This window comes from Kryptolebias marmoratus, linkage group LG19, assembly GCF_001649575.2.
Source record: "Kryptolebias marmoratus isolate JLee-2015 linkage group LG19, ASM164957v2, whole genome shotgun sequence".
Lineage (NCBI taxonomy): Eukaryota > Metazoa > Chordata > Actinopteri > Cyprinodontiformes > Rivulidae > Kryptolebias > Kryptolebias marmoratus.
The window spans coordinates 2,212,653-2,233,985 of NC_051448.1; the positions used below are offsets into that span (position 1 = coordinate 2,212,653).

The 21,333-nt window shown below is 39.2% G+C and overlaps 3 protein-coding genes and 1 long non-coding RNA gene across 4 annotated transcripts; all 4 read right to left on the reverse strand.

Moving 5' to 3' along the window:
• Positions 1 to 3,656: 3,656 nt before the first annotated feature.
• On the reverse strand, positions 3,657 to 4,264 carry LOC119617979. The gene is made up of 3 exons (XR_005234497.1): positions 4,117 to 4,264; positions 3,770 to 3,880; positions 3,657 to 3,685 (listed from the first exon to the last, which is right to left on the reverse strand). It is a non-coding gene; the product is annotated as an uncharacterized LOC119617979 (long non-coding RNA).
• Positions 4,265 to 4,466: 202 nt separating this feature from the next.
• LOC112451334 lies at positions 4,467 to 5,617 on the reverse strand. Its single transcript, XM_025010266.2, has 3 exons — positions 5,423 to 5,617; positions 4,904 to 5,230; positions 4,467 to 4,768 (listed from the first exon to the last, which is right to left on the reverse strand). Exons 1-3 carry the CDS (start codon positions 5,469 to 5,471, stop codon positions 4,467 to 4,469), a joined length of 678 nt encoding a protein of 225 aa, XP_024866034.1. The 5' UTR covers positions 5,472 to 5,617.
• Positions 5,618 to 10,296: 4,679 nt separating this feature from the next.
• Positions 10,297 to 11,444, reverse strand: LOC119618017. The gene is made up of 3 exons (XM_037981695.1): positions 11,250 to 11,444; positions 10,734 to 11,057; positions 10,297 to 10,598 (listed from the first exon to the last, which is right to left on the reverse strand). The coding sequence occupies exons 1-3, from the start codon at positions 11,296 to 11,298 to the stop codon at positions 10,297 to 10,299; spliced, it is 675 nt and encodes a 224-aa protein (XP_037837623.1). The 5' UTR covers positions 11,299 to 11,444.
• A 4,857-nt stretch (positions 11,445 to 16,301) lies between these two features.
• Positions 16,302 to 19,589, reverse strand: LOC108247056. The gene is made up of 6 exons (XM_025010270.2): positions 18,549 to 19,589; positions 18,068 to 18,397; positions 17,706 to 17,969; positions 17,245 to 17,325; positions 16,981 to 17,158; positions 16,302 to 16,647 (listed from the first exon to the last, which is right to left on the reverse strand). The coding sequence occupies exons 1-5, from the start codon at positions 18,583 to 18,585 to the stop codon at positions 17,058 to 17,060; spliced, it is 813 nt and encodes a 270-aa protein (XP_024866038.1). The 5' UTR covers positions 18,586 to 19,589; the 3' UTR covers positions 16,302 to 16,647; positions 16,981 to 17,057.
• Between the last annotated feature and the right edge of the window lie 1,744 nt (positions 19,590 to 21,333).

Below are 21,333 nucleotides of genomic sequence, written 5' to 3' on the forward strand. Positions count from 1 at the left end.
AAGCCATCTATGTCAAAAAGGAGAAACCAACATTAAACAGAGGAGGAGGTCTCAGATTTCAGCTTTCAAAAACATATAATGGAGCTTTAGGCCTGATCCCCAGTCAGTTTCACTCCAATCAACACCTGCACTCATGTGACAAGAGCGGCCCCTCAGTGAGTCAGACAAACAAGGATTCTAACGAGCCTCCATTGGTAGGAGAGTGAGAACAATTTGCAAGCAATCCAGCTTACATCACATCTCAGCTTTAAAAGCTCAACTCCACACTCTCTATTTCTGAATTGAGAAAGCTCCCTGGATGAGAAGCGAAACGTCTTCAGCTACAGAATAGAAGTCCAGTTGTTTTTGTTTTTTAACTTTTTTTGAATTTACCATGGCCTGGATGACTGAGAATCTACACCAGCATTTTTCTTTTTGTCTGCTCCCTTTAGGGATCATTAGTGTGTAGAAGATCATAGTTGTTTTAAGTTTCAAGCAATCACCTAATCCTCCCTTAATCTTGCTTTTTATTTACAGCTAAATATTCAACAAACAAAAGGTGCCTTCAGAGGTTCCAAAAATATGAATGTAAAATGAGTTTGTGATAAATTAATGGTAAATTATGAAAAAACTAAACAGCATGATAGGTGCTAAAATTTTGATACAAACCATAAAGAACTAGAATCACTCAGACAAACCTCCATGAAGGCCACAGTGTCATAAAAAGATGCAATCTGGATTGTGATTTGGATCAGCACCAGAATTTCATTGGTGCAGCGTCTGCAGTGAAGCGGGCGCTGTACCGGTCTGTCGTGGTGAAGAGAGAGCTGAGTCAAAAGGTGAAGCTCCCGATTTACCAGTCGATCTACGTTCCTACCCTCATCTATGGTCACAAGCTTTGGGTAGTGACCGAAAGAACGAGATCGCGAACAGAAGCGGCTGAAATGAGTTTCCTCCGCAGGGTGTCTGGGCTCTCCCTTAGAGATAGGGTGAGAAGCTCGGTCATCCGGGAGGGACTCAGAGTAGAGCCGCTGCTCCTCCACGTCGAGAGGAGCCAGTTGAGGTGGCTCGGGCATCTGTTTAGGATGCCTCCTGGACGACGCCCTGGTGAGTTCTGGGCACGTCCCCTGTGTCTCTGTGGTCTTTTTAGGTTCAGAGGGTTAGAAGTTCTGCTGGAACAGTTGTAAAGACGGCTGTGTTTTCTAACAGCCTCCAGCTGCTTCTCAGCAGAGGTGTAGAAGTAAAATGGCTCCATTAGAGCTCATCAGCTTTTCTGCATGAACACGCCCACAACAACTTCTGACCAATCACACGATACTTGACACAAACCCCTGTGGGAAAAGGTTCGGTGAGGGCCTTGTGTCAGGAAGCTGCTACGAAAACAAAGAGATGCAGTTTTCATCACACACATTCATCACGATTTGATGACTTCTCATGGAGCATCATAACAGCTTAAATGACCACCGAAATGTCTTCACTTATTTCTTGTAACAACTCCAGCACATAAAACTATTACTTAGTTTTAAAGTAATCTTGCCAACACACAAACCAACCACGATTGAAAACATAACCTCCAACAAACAACAACAAAAAAACTTAAACACTTCCTACATCTATCCAGTTTGAGTTGAACACAATCAGAGGGCAAAGTGACGTCATCTCCAGAACATGACTGAGCACCGGAGCACAAAGCAAGGTCCATAAAGACATGGATGAGCGAGTTTGGTTTGGAAGAACTTGACTGGCCTGCTCAGAGTCCTGACCTCAACCTGACAGAACACCTTTGGGATGAATTAGAGCAGAGACTGGGAGACAAATGAGCTTCTGGAAGAATGGTCAAAGATTCCCATAAACACTCCTAAACCTGTGGAAAGCCTTCCCAGAAGAGCTGAAGCTGTTATAGCTGCAAAGGGTGGCCAACATCATAATAAACCCTTTGGATTAAAAATGGGATGTGACTCAAGTTCATATGCATGTGAAGGGAGGTGAGTGAATACTTTTAGCAATATAGAGTATGTCTACACTGATTGAATCCTAGATTTATGATCCAAACAGAAAGGTTTATATAACTTCTCCACTTCAGCTGATAGGATGCAGAACAATTCATAATTCCATCTTTTGGTGTTTTGGTAAATAATCCTTTAATGACAAGATAAAAAAGAACTTATTCAGCACAGGCAACATCATCCTGACTCAGTTTTATATCCTTAACATATTCCAGATCTGCAGAGCGTGGAGCTGAGAACTCCTTTTATCTCCTCAGTGTGGAACAAGGAAGAAGAAAATGTCTCCTGAAGCAAAGAAAGGAAAAAGGAAATAAATCCATCAGTTTGTAGAAAACATGATTCCTTTAGGGTGTGGCCAGAGGATCCTTTGATGGAAAACTTCTCCAGATATATTTTCTGGACAAACATTGTCTTCTACACATGAAAAACTGACAGAAGTTCCTCTCAGGTAGAAATTCGGTCGACACAGGAAGAAGAGGGAAACATAATCCCATTCTGGGAAACAGAGTGGAGGTTGGAATCTGGTTGTAGGGCTTCATCTTCTGCTGTTCACTTCCCAGATCCCCCAACTGCAACAAGATCTCCTCTGCAGCACCTCCTTCTGTACAGATATAAGGATATTCTCATGGAGGTGTGGCCTTCAGGTGAGTGACAGCTACTCTGCCCCATTCCATCATTATCTGACAGCTGCAGAGATCTGGGTTTCCTGTCTCACACTCTTTCTGCTCTACTTAATACTGGAAAAAAGGATCATGGTAATAACTGATTTAATGGAGCTCTGTGGGATATTTATTTAACGCTTAGATTGCTGACAGGTGGATTTGATTGAACTAATTCCAGTATGTGGGGCTTCTGAAGGTAATGGTTGGGGCTTCAAAACAAAGAGGCTAAATACATATGTACACACAAGTTTCTATTTTTGAATTTTTTAAGATATATGTTTATCTCTTGTTTAGCTTCAAAAGTCTAATAAGACCATAGTCTAATACATCAGATTTGTTTCATATTTGGAGTCTGACAGAATCTGAAGGATCAAACTGCAGAGGTTCTGATGGTTTCATAGTTCCCATCTTCATCATCATCTTCATCATTACACACCTGGTGAAGAAAAACAAACACAGTAACATCTTAAAACTGATGATTTTCCATCAGAAGTCTCTCTCCTCTGATCTTCATTGACCTACATTTAGTTAAAGATTCTAATAAAGCTCTAACAGCTCAACACAGTAATGTGTGAAGAAAAGTCAAATAAAGTCCAGTGAACTCCTGCTGCACTGTCCTCTGTCTTTCACTGCTGCTTTCAGCTGCTTCCTTCAGGTGTCTCCACAGAGGATCATCTGCCTCCATCTCCCCTCTCCCAGCATCCTCCTCTGTCACACCAACCCTCTGCAGATCCTCCTTCACTACATCCGCCATCCTTCTCTGTGGTCTTTCTCTCCTCCTCCTCCCTGACAGTTCTAGATTCAACATCCAACATCCAATATGTCCACTGGCCCTCCCCTGCACATGTCCAAAACATCTATTATTTTACACAAATAATCATGTTGGACAGTAGCTTTTTATTTCTACTTCCTGTCTTCTTTAATAAGTATACCCTCTTCTAAACAGATTAAACATGTTTTTTTCTCTGCAAACGACAAACTAATAAAACATTTATTTGTTTAAAAACTCACAGTGTTTGTCTCCATCTGTTTTCTTCCCTGAAAAACAAAAACTAAATGTTAACTTTGACAGAAAACATTCCTGTTTGTCATATTGTCAGGTTCATCGATGAAGATTGTCACCTTGAGTTCTTGTCCAGATGTTGACGATCAGAACAGCTGCTGTCAGCGCTGCTAAACCCACAGAGCCAACGAGGAGCCTCCAGCAGCCTGACCCAACACATCCAATGGACACTAAAGAGACAAGAGACAGAAGACAAAAACAGGGTTTATTGGAGCCACCTTTACTGCAGAGTCTGGGAGACTTTAGAAGATAGTTTTTGTCTGCGTGCACCAAACTATTAATACTTTAATGACTCAGTTGTATTTATACTTTTTAAGTCAGATTATTGCTCAACAGTTTCATGATTTACATAAAGTATACAGTGGACTGTAAAAACAATAAAATAAAACATTAAGAAGGACACTACCTCCAAGATCTGGGGAAACACTTCCTGATGTGGATTGGACTGAACTGGTGTCTTCAGGATGTCTTGTTGTTGTTGTTGTCGTTGGTTCACTTGTTGTCATTGTTGTCGTTGTTGTTGGTTGACTTGATGTTGTTGATGTACATGTTGATGATTTCTTACCTAAAGATAGATTTACATTCATATGTTTCATATGTTCATATATGACAAATAATATGAAACAACTCCTATTTTTCTGTTTTCCAACTACAGCCACAACTGTTTTTGTTTGGTTGGTTTTTGAGGACAGCTGCAATAGAAATAAGTCATTGTAAAACTATCTACCAGAAGCAGCTTATTGTCAAACATCAGTTTTATAAACAGTTCATGATATCCTGACCTGTTTCATCAGTCAGAGGTGAAATCCTGAAGTTAAACTCCTTCATGCTTCCCTCTCGTTCCACTCGACACGTGAATAAGTCAGAACTCTTTGAGGTGGAAACATGAGGAGTTGTGAAGGTCAGAGTCTCTGAACAGTCAGATTGAGATGTCTTTAAGTCTCTGATATCCTGATCTTTATCCTCATACAGCCACTTCACTGTGTGTCGACATATGTTGGAGTCTGATGACACAGAGCAGCTCAACATGACTTCATCTTTGTTCTTTTGTTCAGTTACTGGGGAAGATGGAGATATTGTGACAGAAATACAACAATATTAAAATCAACTTCATCACTGTAATATAATAATATCGTCTCATTTTGTTTCTAACAGGACAGTTTGAGCTGAAACATGATGATATAAATACTCACTGGTAACAACAGACAGAAAGAATCTATAGTCTGGTTCTTGTTGGTGTCCTGATGTGTTAAACTGTCTGCAGGTGTAAAAACCAGCATCTTCATCAGTGACCTTCTTTAGAACCAGAGAACAGTTCTCTGTAACGCTCAGTCTGTCGGATTTAGTTTCTTTAATCTTCCCATCTTCAAACAGTGTTACTGCTGCTGCACGTCTTGGACCATCGAACAACCAGGTAGTTTTGTCGCATTTCTCCAGTTTGAGTTGAACACAATCAGAGGGCAAAGTGACGTCATCTCCACGTCTGACAACAAAGAAAGAATCCTGTCCAGCTGCTGCTGCTGACAAGATGAGGAAAGACAATAATCAGAAATGGATTTTAGGACAAGAATTTTAGGTATAGCATGTTTTTCTAACAGCACCCTTGATCACTAATGTAACATTTTGTTTCATGTTATAGATAAGTAAGATTCTTCTTGATTAAGTTAGTTTGAATAATAATACTAAACATATGAATGTAAATCTATCATTACCTGTAAACTGAAGCATCAGCAGCATTAAAGAAATCATTTTACTCCACATGAATTCAGCCGTGGAGCATCTCTTGTCCTCACTCTTCCAGCTGTCAGACTGACTCTTGTAGAGCGACGCAGCATCAACTTCCTGTGACTCGTATGAAGCCACGCCCCCAAAATGAGCTTTTTCTCTTCTATATTTGGTCAAACTGTTTGTTCACAACATAAAGGTTCCTCTTTCCCTTATTATTCTGACTTGATATCAAGGTGTTTGTGATTCTTAAAGACATCAGAGTCTGACAGTGTTTTCTTGGTCAATGACATGGGAACCAACTACTGTTTGAGAGGTCAAAGGTCACAGCAGTAAAACTACACTGAACATAAGGAATTTACAACCAGTAGATAAGTTATAACTTTATACAAACAAGTCATTTTATTCTGAAATTAAAATTATATTTGAGGAAACAAACTTTAGGTATAAAAGCCATGTTCAGACTCAGCAGGAGCTCATTGTGTTGATTTTCACAGACTTTGAAATGTTTGATGAAGATGAGAAAAGTGTAAATTCTTATTTTAGATATATACATGTGTGCAACAACACAGTTCTTCTTCTCACCGACTCAACTGTCAGTGATGTCACATGTTTACCTGCCACTAAAAACACTAAAAAAAGAAGTGAAGGAGGAGTGTTTGATGAGAATGTGGTTAAACAGCAGCAGAGCTCTGCAGACTTTAACCTCTAATAATGACCACATGAACACAGATGGTTAACACTTTGGTGAGTGCAGTTTAGTTTCCCATCAACTGACTTCATGTTAAAGCTGCAGGAGGACATCATTTCCTAAAGTCTAAGAGGCTGAGCTCAGTTCTTAAAACCTGTAAAAAGCCTGGATGATTATTTGGGGGTGGCTGTGGCTCAGTGGTTAGAGCAGTCATCCTCCAACGAAAGAGTCTGAGGTTTGATTCCACCAGTATGCAGTCACATGTTGAAATGTCTCTGGGTAGTACACTGAACTCTTCACTGCCTCCAATGCACCCCATCGGTGTATGAATTTAACTTAAAGCAATGATTAATCTCTATAGATTTTATTCAGATAATTTTTGTAGAGATGCAGTAGAGTCCTGTGTGACTGTGTGTGGATGGAGAAATGAGGACACAGATTGTGTTGTAAAGCACTTTGAGAAGCGTGGTTTACTAGAAAGATGCTACATAAGTACAGCCCATTTCCTGTTATCATCTAGTGATGCTGACCATGATCGCCATGAAACACTCTAAACATCTGGGGTTTTTACCCTGGATGCCCTTTCTGCTGCAATTTGGGCTGCAGCCTCAGGATTGCAAGACTACAGCACTGACCAAGCCAATGTTGGTCAACAAAAGTGTATATTTTAAAAATTTTGTAGAGGAGGAACTAATGAGGAAAACAGATCCAGGTGATCTAAGAGGCATGGAAGCCCTAAAACAGTCAACAAATGGGTTAAGTGAGCGTCACCAGTCTAAATGACACCAGCAATAAACAATAAATTCAAAATAAATAAATGAAAACAAAGGATCTCAGTGATCAGCATTAAAGATATGTTGTCGTATATTTTTGGTCGAGGTGTGTGATACTGCATACTTTGGTATCGATCCGATATCAAGTAAATACATTTTTTATTTAAGTTTGATATATCATCAAACTTCTGACCTTTAGTTGTTTTTGTGGTTTTTCTTTTGAATTATTTTGTTAAAACCTGGACAGAATTTGGACAAAGTTTATAAGTATCCTCAAAATACTTTATTAGAATATAAACATGATAAACAGAAACAATAGAAAAACAAAACAAATTTGTTTACATTTTTTCCTAAATAAACAAAGTGCAAAAACTAAAAGCAAATCAAACTAAAAATCTTTTTGGAGGCAGAGTTAAGAATTTACAATGCAAAGACAAAATAAACTTTCTCCCCTTTAGTGCACTTTTAGGGTTTGTCTTTAGACAGGTTAGTGGGCGGGGCTTGCTGAAGCTACCTGGCTCCACTGAGTCATGTGATGGTGCAAGGCTAGACAGGACATGTTGGGGAGGGGTTGAAAAGAGAGAGAAAGTCAACCTGGACCTGGCTGGCTGTCGCCTCTTTTAATGAAACTGCAGCAGTGCAGACAAGAGGGAATCTGAAACTAAAGTATTGATCTTACCACGCTAGAATCGATCTGATACCAACACAGACTTTGTATCGATATCATCGGTATTCTGGATCGATCACCCAGCTCTAATCTTGGGTTTGTTGACAGAAGCGTAGAGGTTGGTGGGATCAGCTGAGGCTCCAGCAGAGGAGGAAGGAGCTTTCACAGTGCTGTAGGTCACTGTGTCATCTTCATCATCATCACTTCTACCCAGGACCTGGGATTTTACAGGAAAAAAGCACAGCAAGACTCAACACAACAGTGGTAAATTATAAAGGAAGAAAACACAAATTCAGCTCATTTAGTGAAGTCACTTGTGTTTGAGAGTTTTGTGTTGTACATGAAGTAAACAGCTTCAGTTTAACATCAAACAGCTGTAAAATAAAGTGTTTGTTTCAGACGTCTTACCCGGGTCTTACTGTTGCTCTTCTTGGTGTAGCTGATGGAGGCGTAGGGAACAGCATCTTCAGGATCAGCCTGTAAAAACAACACAGTGTGACGCAGGAAATGTTCTGGTTCTACAGGTCAGAAAACATCCAAGCTGAATGTGGGATCTCACAGAGTCCTGACTGGTTCCTGCAGGGATCCAATCCTGTCTCTGAAACAAACATGAATTCAATCAGCCATAAAAACACACAAAACACCAACAAGTTAGACAATATGTGACACTATTGTTCTTGTTTTTTAGATAACTAGTGTGTTCTTGTAACATTTATACTTTCAAATATTAAGACACAATCAGTTTAAAAATGAAAAGTATCTCCTTAGATGTTGTTTTTTTTTACGTTATCAGCCTTTGTGCTTATGTGCAAAACTGACACTGACACTAAAGGTCAGAGGGTTTAATTAGGTTCATTCTTATTATGTTTACAAATGCAGAGACGCCAGTCTCAGACTGCCTCTGAAACAGCTCCTGTGTTATGGTTAAGAAGCAGAGAGTCCTCTGCCTCAGCTATGTGTTATCTTTGTGTGTACACTATGGACTGGACCGGCTCTGGCTGGCTCGGTCCACACCCTTTGCTTTCTCTTAATAAAAAAAAGATGGCTCATGAAGAGGTCAGAGCTTCCTGGACAGCGACCTGAAAAGCTGCTGCCTTGGAACTTCTCCTTTTGCAAAAGCTTCCAGAAAAGATAAACAATCCTCTCCGTGTGGTTTCTTTTATTAGGATAAGTGAAATAAATACCCAACATTTGGTATTTGAAACAAAACAGGATTTAATATATCATTCTTTCAAACTGAACTTTTAGGTATTTATTCTTATTTTGTTGCTAGATGTCAACATGTTCTTTATTTTAATACTCACATTGACTTCATTCATCTGTGTTGCTGTAAAGATAGAGCAAACTTGAGTTTTGTGGAATAAAAGCACAGATTTAATTCAACTTGAAACGTTTTCTCACCTTTAGTTTTCCTCCATCTGACGGCTGCAACAACAATTATTATGAGCACCGCTGAAGCCAAAGGCCCAACAATATACTTCCACTTCCCTGAAGAGACTAAAAACAAACAAAGAAACATTTCAAACCTGATTTTACCTCTAATACTAAGAGTTCTAAATGAAGACAGCGTTGTCTCATGTTTCAAAGCACAGACTGGACTCTAAAGTGGACAGAGGGGACATCATCCTGGACAAACTGCAGCTGGAAGTTTGATTTAGTCAAAGTTAACTTCAAACCTCAGATGTGTCAGAGTCAGGTGAAGGAGAGAAGAAACAAACAGACATCTTGTTCAAAGTTCAGATAAAAACTAAAGTGCTAAATTTGATTTGTAGCAATAGTAAATGTTTAAGATGAAAAAGTTTCAAAAGAAATCAAAATTTCAACAAACTATGATGTAAGACAGCAAACTGTTACTAAACCACAAAGGAAAATAAAAATGATACCAAATCCAACAACCTAAACAGGTCAAAGTGATTTCAGAAACTAAAATTAATATGGAAAACACAGATGTGCTAAAAACTCATTGAAGCATCTTTTTGACATCTTCTGTTTTTTCTTTTGCTTCTTTTGTCATTTTCACCCAAAACTAAAAAAAATCAAAAGGTTTCATGTTTATCTGTTCATCTTTTGTAAAAAGATTAAAATTGACATTAAAACTAAGATTAAAGGAAACTTAATCTAGATTATTCCCAGAGATTGACAGTGAAAACAATCAAGATTTTTTTATTTAAATATAATTTTCTATGTTCAACAAAGTTAAGTACCCAAAGTTGGTTGACAACAATGTTCTAAGAATAAAATAAACAAAATCATAAAATACACTGAATAATAAAAACAAATAAATAAATAAAACCACAAAGTATACAGTGTACTGTAGAAACAATAAAATAAAACATTAAGAAGGACACTACCTTCAAGATCTGGTGTAACGCTTCCTGATGTAGTTTGGACTGAACTGGTGTCTTCAGGATGTCTTGTTGTTGTTGTTTTTGTTATTGTTGGTTTACTTGTTGTTGGTTTACTTGTTGTTGTTGATGTTGGTGGTGGTGTTGTTGGTTTACTTGTTGTTGTTGTTGGTTTACTTGTTGTTGTTGTTGGTTTACTTGTTGTTGTTGATGATTTCTTACCTAAAGACAAATAAAATGAAACAACTCAGATATTTTGCTGTTTTCCAACTACAGCCACAACTGTTTTTTGTTTGGTTGGTTTTTGAGGACAGCTGCAATAGAAATAAGTCATTGTAAAACTATCTACCAGAAGCAGCTTATTGTCAAAAGTCAAACATCAGATTTATAAACAGTTCATGATATCCTGACCTGTTTCATCAGTCAGAGGTGAAATCCTGAAGTTAAACTCCTTCATGCTTCCCTCTCGTTCCACTCGACACGTGAATAAGTCAGAACTCTTTGAGGTGGAAACATGAGGAGTTGTGAAGGTCAGAGTCTCTGAACAGTCAGATTGAGATGTCTTTAAGTCTCTGATATCCTGATCTTTATCCTCATACAGCCACTTCACTGTGTGTCGACATATGTTGGAGTCTGATGACACAGAGCAGCTCAACATGACTTCATCTTTGTTCTTTTGTTCAGTTACTGGGGAAGATGGAGATATTGTGACAGAAATACAACAATATTAAAATCAACTTCATCACTGTAATATAATAATATCGTCTCATTTTGTTTCTAACAGGACAGTTTGAGCTGAAACATGATGATATAAATACTCACTGGTAACAACAGACAGAAAGAATCTATAGTCTGGTTCTTGTTGGTGTCCTGATGTGTTAAACTGTCTGCAGGTGTAAAAACCAGCATCTTCATCAGTGACCTTCTTTAGAACCAGAGAACAGTTCTCTGTAACACTCAGTCTGTCTGATTTAGTTTCATGAATCTTCCCATCTTCAAACAGTGTTACTGTTGCATTTCCTGAACCACTGAACAACCAGGTAGTTTTGTCACATTTCTCCAGTTTGAGTTGAACACAATCAGAGGGCAAAGTGACGTCATCTCCACGTCTGACAACAAAGAAAGAATCCTGTCCAGCTGCTGCTGCTGACAAGATGAGGAAAGACAATAATCAGAAATGGATTTTAGGACAAGAATTTTAGGTATAGCATGTTTTTCTAACAGCACCCTTGATCACTAATGTAACATTTTGTTTCATGTTATAGATAAGTAAGATTCTTCTTGATTAAGTTAGTTTGAATAATAATACTAAACATATGAATGTAAATCTATCATTACCTGTAAACTGAAGCATCAGCAGCATTAAAGAAATCATTTTACTCCACATGAATTCAGCCGTGGAGCATCTCTTGTCCTCACTCTTCCAGCTGTCAGACTGACTCTTGTAGAGCGACGCAGCATCAACTTCCTGTGACTCGTATGAAGCCACGCCCCCAAAATGAGCTTTTTCTCTTCTATATTTGGTCAAACTGTTTGTTCACAACATAAAGGTTCCTCTTTCCCTTATTATTCTGACTTGATATCAAGGTGTTTGTGATTCTTAAAGACATCAGAGTCTGACAGTGTTTTCTTGGTCAATGACATGGGAACCAACTACTGTTTGAGAGGTCAAAGGTCACAGCAGTAAAACTACACTGAACATAAGGAATTTACAACCAGTAGATAAGTTATAACTTTATACAAACAAGTCATTTTATTCTGAAATTAAAATTATATTTGAGGAAACAAACTTTAGGTATAAAAGCCATGTTCAGACTCAGCAGGAGCTCATTGTGTTGATTTTCACAGACTTTGAAATGTTTGATGAAGATGAGAAAAGTGTAAATTCTTATTTTAGATATATACATGTGTGCAACAACACAGTTCTTCTTCTCACCGACTCAACTGTCAGTGATGTCACATGTTTACCTGCCACTAAAAACACTAAAAAAAGAAGTGAAGGAGGAGTGTTTGATGAGAATGTGGTTAAACAGCAGCAGAGCTCTGCAGACTTTAACCTCTAATAATGACCACATGAACACAGATGGTTAACACTTTGGTGAGTGCAGTTTAGTTTCCCATCAACTGACTTCATGTTAAAGCTGCAGGAGGACATCATTTCCTCAAGTCTAAGAGGCTGAGCTCAGTTCTTAAAACCTGTAAAAAGTCTAGATGATGATCATCTAGTGGTCCTGATCATGAAAGCCATGATTTTTTTTGCTTTTGCCCCAGTTGTTCAGTAGTGTTAGTTGGTAACCAACCAATGTTAAAACATAACCTCTTCCTTGGCCAAGGTAAGAATTTTTTTTTCCATTAATTTGTATTAATTTTATAAAAGACAGGACTTGTTTTGGTTAGAAGTGACAAAAAGAAACCAGCTTTATACCCACTAAACTGTGAAAGATGAACCAAACAAGTCAGATTTTGTGTAACTGATCTGAGACCTGTTGGCTCCTCCCTTCATCTCTGAGCCGTCCTTCTGTTGATGAAGAGGAAGTGTTTGCTGAGAATGTGGCTAACACAGCAGCCTTTCACACTCGATAATGTAAAAATAAAACACGTGTGGTTAACAGACTGATGGCTGGACTGAAGACACAACAACTGAATTCATTTTAAAGCCACAGCAGGAAACAGCCTGCAGAAATATGGAGGTTTCTATGTGTGAATGCAGAGTTCTCCACTGATTTGGAGTAAATGTAGACGAACCTCTAAAGAACCATCTATAGAACTGAAGACAAACACATGGAGGGTGTGGTGCATGCAGCCTGACAAGCTGAGAAAAAAGGACAAATAAGATGCATCAGTGGTCTGAAACCACTTCTTCCTCTGTGGACTTTTGTTCTCATCGATCTGAAGGGGAAGTGTTTTGTGAGAATGTGGCTACAACAGCAACACAGTTTAGATGTGAAAGAAAATAAGTCATCAGAACAAATGTAATTGAACTCCTTTGGTTGAAAAGCTGCAGCAGATTTGTTTCTGTAAACTGATGCTGATGAAGAAGCTCCTGATCAGACCTGACCTAACAGTGGGTACCGGGTTGTGTTAGTAGTATTTGGAGGGTTATGCACAGGTTTGAATCCCACACCTGACATTTTGAGAGAGTGGTGGTGCAGAGATTAGAGAGGTGAAATTGTGATTGGAAGGTTGCAGCTTTAAGTCCCGAGACTGGCACAAACTTTGGTGGGGAAGATGAGTCACACTTATCTGCCTTCAACCTCCTACCCCCAATGTGGGCTCTTGAGCAAAGCTCTTATTTCTCCCTGGGTGCCTGTTAATCCCCATTGGGGATTTTTCATTGTCGGCACCTCTCTTCATCAATGAAGTGAATAAAAGTTTATAATAAATAATAACTATAGCCAGGTTACAAAGAAGTATGTTAGACAATCCTCTGATTTAATACAGAAATAAAATTTAAGAAAAACTAAGCAACAAATAACATAATACAGAATTAAAAACAAACAAACTGATAAACACATGACATATATTTACATTTATTATAGGCATTTGCTGCTCTGGATCCAAAATAACACAAGATAATAGTACAAGATAACTAAGCTAGAACATGACAATGCTAACTAAGGTACAGGATAACTAAACTACTAAAATGATATCACTAAATGAGGCACAAAGAATCTAGCTAACAGTGCCAATGCTAAGATAATTAAATTGATAGAAATAAAAACATCAATGTGGTATAATACTAAAAGGTACCAAAAAAAAAGAAAAAAAAAGGCCCTCTAACAGCCAACATGATATAATAACTAATTGTACAGACTAACGGTATCGAACTATCTAAAAGTACCCCAGGCCCGCTATGCAGCCGAAGTAAGAATGACTAACTAAGATAAAAAAAAAAAAAAAAAAAAAAAAAAGCAGGTATGAGTATGAGAATGTGTGCATATGTTTCCAGACAGTAGAAAGGCAGTGTAATGCATTTGTTTGTGTTTGCAGAAAAGTCCATGAATGTTCACAGGCAAAGTCCTTCTGTTGACATAAAGTCTAGGAAGAATTGATAAGACTTTTACCTTTAAGGTCACATTGGGAAGCCAGATGTAGATAATAACCGAGTTGTTTTGGAACAGGCTGACTTTGTTTTGAGTCTGCCTTGAAGTCTTTGCTGGTACATTCTCAAATCCAAATAGGTGAATTTCAAACAAGCAGCTTCTCCAAGATTTGAACCTTTTCCATATTCTGAGTCCAGAAATTGCATTTAGTCCAGAGGCCATTGTCTTTGATGATGGAATATCAGCCAGTTTGGAGTAGTTTGCAATTTCACTCCTGTTTACAGTCTGAGTGCTGGTCGATCCGTGAACCCATCAACGAATTTGACGATAACCCAGGTAACTGCCTGGTCCAAACAGCAGAAATCCTGTTAAAAACCCAAATATGTAAGGAACCTCCACGTCAGTAGGTACACAGTCTTCCACTCCTGCCAGGAATCCACTGTATATCCAGTGAGACATATCCCGAGACTGGACTCTCCTTCACCCAGTCGAGAAAATTTGATCAATTGCGTTGAGAGACCAGCTGATCAGATCCATATTCCTTAAATTTTGGAAAATATGTAAAAAGAGGCTTCGAAAAACAAAGCAGAGGGGGGGCACGAAGAGACGGAGAGAAGAATATGTCCCCCTTCCACCAGGGCACAAAATGAAATGAAATCATTGTTTGACCAAAACAGCTAAGACTCCATCTCTACTTCATATAAGATGATTTTAGTCTAAAACTGTGTCATGAAAGGTGACGGGTGATATGCATTCATTCAAAGACTGCTTGGCCTTTACTTGATATAGTAAAATAAGTTACATTAGTTTCACTTTTAGTCTAAAACTGAAGTCAACTCCAGATTCTGACAGATTAAAATGCACTTCTTGTCTTTTATTATAAGTTTTAACAGCTCTTAAATAAATATCATACAAAAATACTGCTTAGATTCCTCTCCTGACCCAGTAGCTTTTTGTATTTAATTTATATTTTCCTTACTCTTCATAGAGCTTATAATTTTGTTTGTCGTGGCAGGTAATGCAAAAAGACTGCTAAAATAAAAGACAGCTGAAAAAAACCTGTTTTGATAGATAATTTCTGACTGGAATGTTAACTTATTCTAAAAAGCCTACTACTTTAACTATCCTGTCAGAACCAGTTTGTTAATGTGTCAGAGTTTTATTGGACAGGAGAGGATATAACGGAGTACAGGTTGTTTGGATCACCAGACGCTGCAGCAGGAGGAGCAGCTCTCACGGTGCTGTAGGTCACTGCATCACCGCCAGTCATCTCAACAACCTGAAAACATAGAAGATCTAGACTAAAACATCCGCTAACTCCTGGACAGTCTGTGGTGCAACATGACGTTGGTGGATAGTGCGAGACATGATGTCCCAGATGTGCTCAATCGGATTCAGGTCTGGGGAATGAGCGGGCCAGTCCATAGCTTCAATGCCTTCATCTTGCAGGAACTGCTGACACACTCCAGCCACATGAGGAGGAACCCAGGGCCAACCGCACCTGCATATGGTCTCACAAGGTGTCTGAGGATCTCATCTCGGTACCTAATGGCAGTCATGCTACCTCTGGCGAGCACATGGAGGGCTGTGCAGACCTCCAAAGAAATGCCACCCCGCACCATTACTGACCCACTGCCAAACCGGTCATGCTGAAGGATGTTGCAGGCAGCAGGTCATTCTCCACGGCATCTCCAGACTCTGTCACGTCTGTCACATATGCTCAGTGTGAACCTGCTTTCATCTGTGAAGAGCTCAGGGCACCAGTGGGAATTTGCCAATCCTGGTGTTCTCTGGTAAATGCCAAGCGTCCTGCACGGTGTTGGGCTGTGAGCACAACCCCCATCTGTGGACGTCGGGCCCTCACACCATCCTCATGGAGCCGGTTTCTAACCGTTTGTGCAGACACATGCACATTTGTGGCCTGCTGGAGGTCACTTTGCAGGGCTCTGGCAGTGTTCCTCCTGTTCCTCCTTGCACAAAGGTGGAGGTAGTGGTCCTGCTGCTGGGTTGTTGCCCTCCTACAGCCTCCTCCACGTCTCCTGGTGTACTGGCCTGTCTTCTGGTAGCGCCTCCAGCCTCTGGACTCTACGCTGACAGACACAGCAAACCTTCTTGCCACAGCTCACATTGATGTGTCATCCTGGATGAGCTGCACTACCTGAGCCAACTGTATGGGTTGTAGAGTCCGTCTCATGCTACCACGAGTGTGAAAGCACCACCAACATTCAAAAGTGACCAAAACATCAGCCAGAAAGCATAGGTACTGAGAAGTGCTCTGTGGTCCCTACCTCCAGAACCACTCCTTTATTGAGTGTGTCTTGCTAATTGTGTAATCAGTGTTGCTTCCTAAGTGGACAGTTTGATTTCACAGAAGTTTGATTTACTTGGAGTAATATTGTGTTGTTTAAGTGTTCCCTTTATTTTTTTGAGCAGTGTATTAGTCTAATAAAGAGGTTTGCACCTGAACATCATCAGTAATCATCCTGTTTTGTATGATGAATCTTGACTGTATGACCTTCTGAACTTTGTCCATGTTTTGTATAAATAAGCCTGAATTTAACTTTTGTCTTCTTTGCCTTCCTGGACATGAATGAGTGTTTTATTAACGGGTGTCAGCAGTAAAACTTTACCCGAGCTTCACTGCTGCTCTTCATGCTGTGGCTGATGGAGGCGTAGAAAACTTCAGGATCAACCTGCACAATAAAGGAATAAAACATGCAGACTGCTCAGGAGGATGTGGGTTTATACTAAGATCATTTAATGCTCTTGCAGACAATTATCAGTTTCAGCTTTTACATTCTGCAAAAGGGAGATATATGTATGCCTTCCACAATGATTCAGTCAGTTGTAGAGGAGCTGTTGTGGTTTTTTTTATAGTTTGCAATGATCTGCTCAGTCAGTGTGGTTTATTTTGCAAGATAACTTCTCTTTTTCACACTGTCAGAACGCAAAGTTTTCTCACGAAGTCTCAGCTTGAGCAATTAGAACTAATAGGAAGTTTAACTTTAAAACGTGGGTGATCTCACCGAGTCGACGCTCGACCCTGGAGCCGGCTGATACACTGGTGAATTAAAGTTCATTTCCTGAAAAAAACAAACATAGTTTAAAAGACAAAAGTAAGTTTTCTTAGTAAAACACAACATGATTTATTGTTTATAATATTGACTGTTCTCACAGCATATTCGTTTATCTGCCTTTTGTTTCCTGAAAAGACAAAATAAATTGGGTTAAACATCCACAGAGGAAATCAGTGATAGTTTTTTACATGTTTTATCACTGAATGTTCTCACGTTTTGCTCTCCAACTGATGAACGCCACAACGATGATCAGGAGTAGAACTGAAACCACAGCTGCAGCGATGTATGGAGTAACTGAAAAGAAACAGCAGCTTTTAAGGCCTTTGTGCAAATTTATTTATCTTAAAGATGAACAAATCAGTCAAAATACCATTAATGTATTAAGTAGTGATACAGGTAGACCAAATGATAAGCTTACTGGGATTTTATTTTGAAAATTAATGATGCATGTATGATGTGTTAAATCTTTTTTTAAGAGCTCACAAAGAACAATAAAACATTGTCAGAATTAACTTTTAGGGGAACATAAGCCCCATAAATGCATCAAAACCATTTATAAATTAATAAAAGTAATTTTGTGCATAAAAGTAAAACAAACTCTGTCAGCATCACTACGTTCTCCACCTGCCTGTTAGAACAGACCCCAAACAGAGACTCACATCTGATCTTCTCACCTGAGGGCTGATGGCTGAAGATAAACTGCTGCGTGTTTCCAGTTTCAGTTTCTGTCACTTCACATGTTACATATTTACACCTCGATGTGTCGTATTGCTCCATAAAACAAACAGCAGCAGAGCAGCCAGACTGTTGTGAGGTGCATTGTTTCAGATATTTGTTCTCCTCGGTACAATCATACAGCCACTTCACTGAGTACCTGCAGGGTCTGTATGTCACCACAGAGCAGTTTAATGTCACATCTGCTCTCTTCTCTTCAGTCACTGGTGGAGAGGGAAAGATTAGAAAGACAACATAAATCAAATTAAGGTTTTTGCTTCAGACATAAGTAAAATAAATCTTTGACCAAGTAAATACTTACTGTGAATAACTGACAGATCAACTGCAGACTGAGTTACTTCAATGTGCTTATGGGATTTGTTTCCTTCTTTGTATTGTACACAGACATATTGTCCAACATCTTCATCTGTGACGTTCTTTATAACCAGAGAACAATCTGCTGAAACACTCAGTCTGTCTGATCCTGGTTTTTTCTGCCCGAGTCCAATCAGCTCCACTGTTCTATTTGTTAAATTACTAAAGTTCCACGTTGTACCGTTACACTCCTGTTGACCTTCTGTCACATTGTGACATGGCAACACGACGTCATCTCCAACTTTCTTTAGAACAGATGTTTGACGTGCAGCAGCTGCTAAAAGGATCGCACAGAAACACGAACAATGAATCAGAATGCAACCATTTCAGTCAGAGTTTTAGTTTGTAAAAGTGTCTCATCTTTAATAAAGCTGATGATATCATAGAAGCTCTGATTGAATAATAATCAGATATTTCTGTATTCTTACCTGCAAACAGCAGCTCCAGGATGAGGAACAGAAACATTTTCTGTCTGTCGTGTTCGCCGCTCTCTGACTGACAGATTCTGTCGGCCGATGCTTTTGACTGATCATCTGTACTTCCTGTTATAAATGACGTCTTACTTCCTTATTTCACCCTCAGCCATCTTGTCCTTTTCTGTTTTGTTGGTGCTCCTTTTATGAAAATTAAATGAACTTTTATGGGCATCTAAACAGGTAAAACACATGAAAGCTTCCTCAGGTGATCACTGTGTTCAGTCAGACAGAGACATGTTTGTCTAAGTCAAGAAGACAAAGAGGACATTGATAGGAGGCAGGACATGTTGGTTTTATTGTTAAGTGATGTATTTATTTGTATTTTACTTTGGTTTAATGTTTTAAGTTTATTTTATTCTTGGATTATTGGTCTGTAAAGCACTGTGACTGTTTTTAAATGTGTTAAAGAAATTAACTTTGACTTTTGACATTAAATGTGTGAAGAGATAAAGGACTAAGTATCGGTTTGTCTCTACTTTCTGCAGTGCGACAGCAGAACCACAATCATTTAGTTAAAACCGTAAATTTCAGGGTTTATCAGTTGGCTGGAGTTTCCTGCTGATCGCCTGCTGACTGCAGGTCAACCACAAACTTCCTTCACCTCAGTTTCCCTCCGCCTGGCTTTTTTTTTCCTGTTCTGACTACATGATCAGGTGGTTAAACTGCCTCTGAGTTCATTCTGATGCCACAGAGCTTACTGCATGCACTGAAACAAATCTGATACCATTTAGTACTTGGTCCTTTAATCTTGAATTTTCCCTTTTTTTACAGTTTGTTCAGCCCGTCAGCTCTCGATAAACTATTATATGATATTTCATTGGAGTAGCTTTTAGATTCACACTGATGTGTTACAGTTGGATTCAGACACTAAATGATCATAAAGTGTACTCCCACTCAACACTGATATATAAATAAAAACACTTATCTCTCTCCATTTGTTCCACTTCACTCCTCTACCAGAACCCTGGGAGCTTCAGGGTTCTGTTCAGTATCTCAGCTGTTCCTAGGACTGAGCTCTTCTGGACAGAGATCTCTGAGGTTGTTCCTGGGATCTGTTGGAGCCACTCTTCCAGTTTGGGGGTCCGATGACCTCTGGTACCACTGAGGCTTTGACTCTGTTTCCTCTTTCAGCCCTTGGTGTTTCTCTAGCTTCTCGTGCTCCTTCTTCCTGATGTCCGGTTGGTCAGCCATCAGCTGTTTGTCAGTCTGGATCTGGAAGTCCCACAGTATCTCAGCCCTGCCATTCTCCACCACCTTAGGTGGAGTCTCCCACTGTGACAGTGGGACTTCCAGTCCATACTCGGTACAGATGTTCCTATAATCTGTTCCAGCTGCTTGGTTATGATGTTCCATGTTTGCTTTACCTACCTGCATCTGATATCCTGCTGTTATGTGCTGGACTGTCTCAGAGGCATCTTCATCCAGCCTCCATCTTGGTTCCTGTCTGGTGTGATAGACCCCAGCCTCTATTGCTCCTGTGCTGCCATGATTAGTGCCTCTGTCTGTCCTTCAGTCCAGCCCTTTCTAACCGCTGGTAGGATTTGTTGATATCAGCCACTTCCTCAATCTGCCGGTGGTACATGCCGTGCAGGGGCTTGTCCTTCCATGATGGTTCCTCTTTCTCCTCTTCCACATTAAGCTCCTGCTGCCTGAGACATTGACTGAGCAGATCATCATTGGAGGCTGTCTTCCTGATGGACTCCAGGGTCTTGGTTGTTTCATCCTGTATAGTGGCTCTGACGCTCACGAGTCCTCTGTCTCTCTCATATATAAAAAACAGCTAACAGCACAATAAAATCAAACATCAAATTAGACCAGTCTGCAAGGAAACAGAGTATGGTCCTCATTACAAACAGGATTAAACTGGTACAGAATTTTATAAAACTACTGATTTATCTTTCATTAATATCAAGCTTTTGACAATTAAATTATTTTAAATAAGAATAATCTTATAAACAGACAATTTTGGAACAAAACAACAATAATTTCTGCATCAACTTTTTCCCAACTTGAGTTGTTTGTCAGGTGAGAATCAGGTGTTTTCCATCATGTCTGAGAACAATCAGTGCATCGAGCTTCAAAACCTGTTTTTACCAAGATCAAAACAAAATAAATTATTTAAATTCTAGCTTGTCAGAACACATTTGAACAAACTACATGAACTGGAATAAACACTATTTACAGGATAAAAAAGCAGAGCTCTTCTCATTGACATGAGTGACGCTCGAAACAGTTTAAAACAGAACTTACCTTTCTGTGTCCAGAGAAGATTGAAAATAAAATAAAACTCCACTTTCATATCCAGAGGGGCTTAAAATCAGGCGTCCAAGAGCAAAATAATTACCTAAAACAAACAGGATTTTACAGCACTGCCTCATTCCACTTCTGGTGCACTCCTTCAAAATAAAAGCATGACAACTGCGCAGCGGCTGCATTTACTGAAAATCCCTCCATATATTAGGGAGACAGGAGAAAAGATATTCTCTTTTGTAACATTTTATTTGCTCCTTTAACACTTATATACTCTTATAAACTGTTGTGATCCAAACGCAGAGCTAAGAGGGAGGAGGGCGTGGGAACATCACATCTACAGGTGCTGGTCATAAAATTAGAATATCATGAAAAAGTAGATTGATTTCAGTAATTCCATTTAAAAAGTGAAACTTGTATATTATATTCATACATTACATACAAACTCATATATTTCAAATGTTTATTTCGTTTAATTTTGATGATT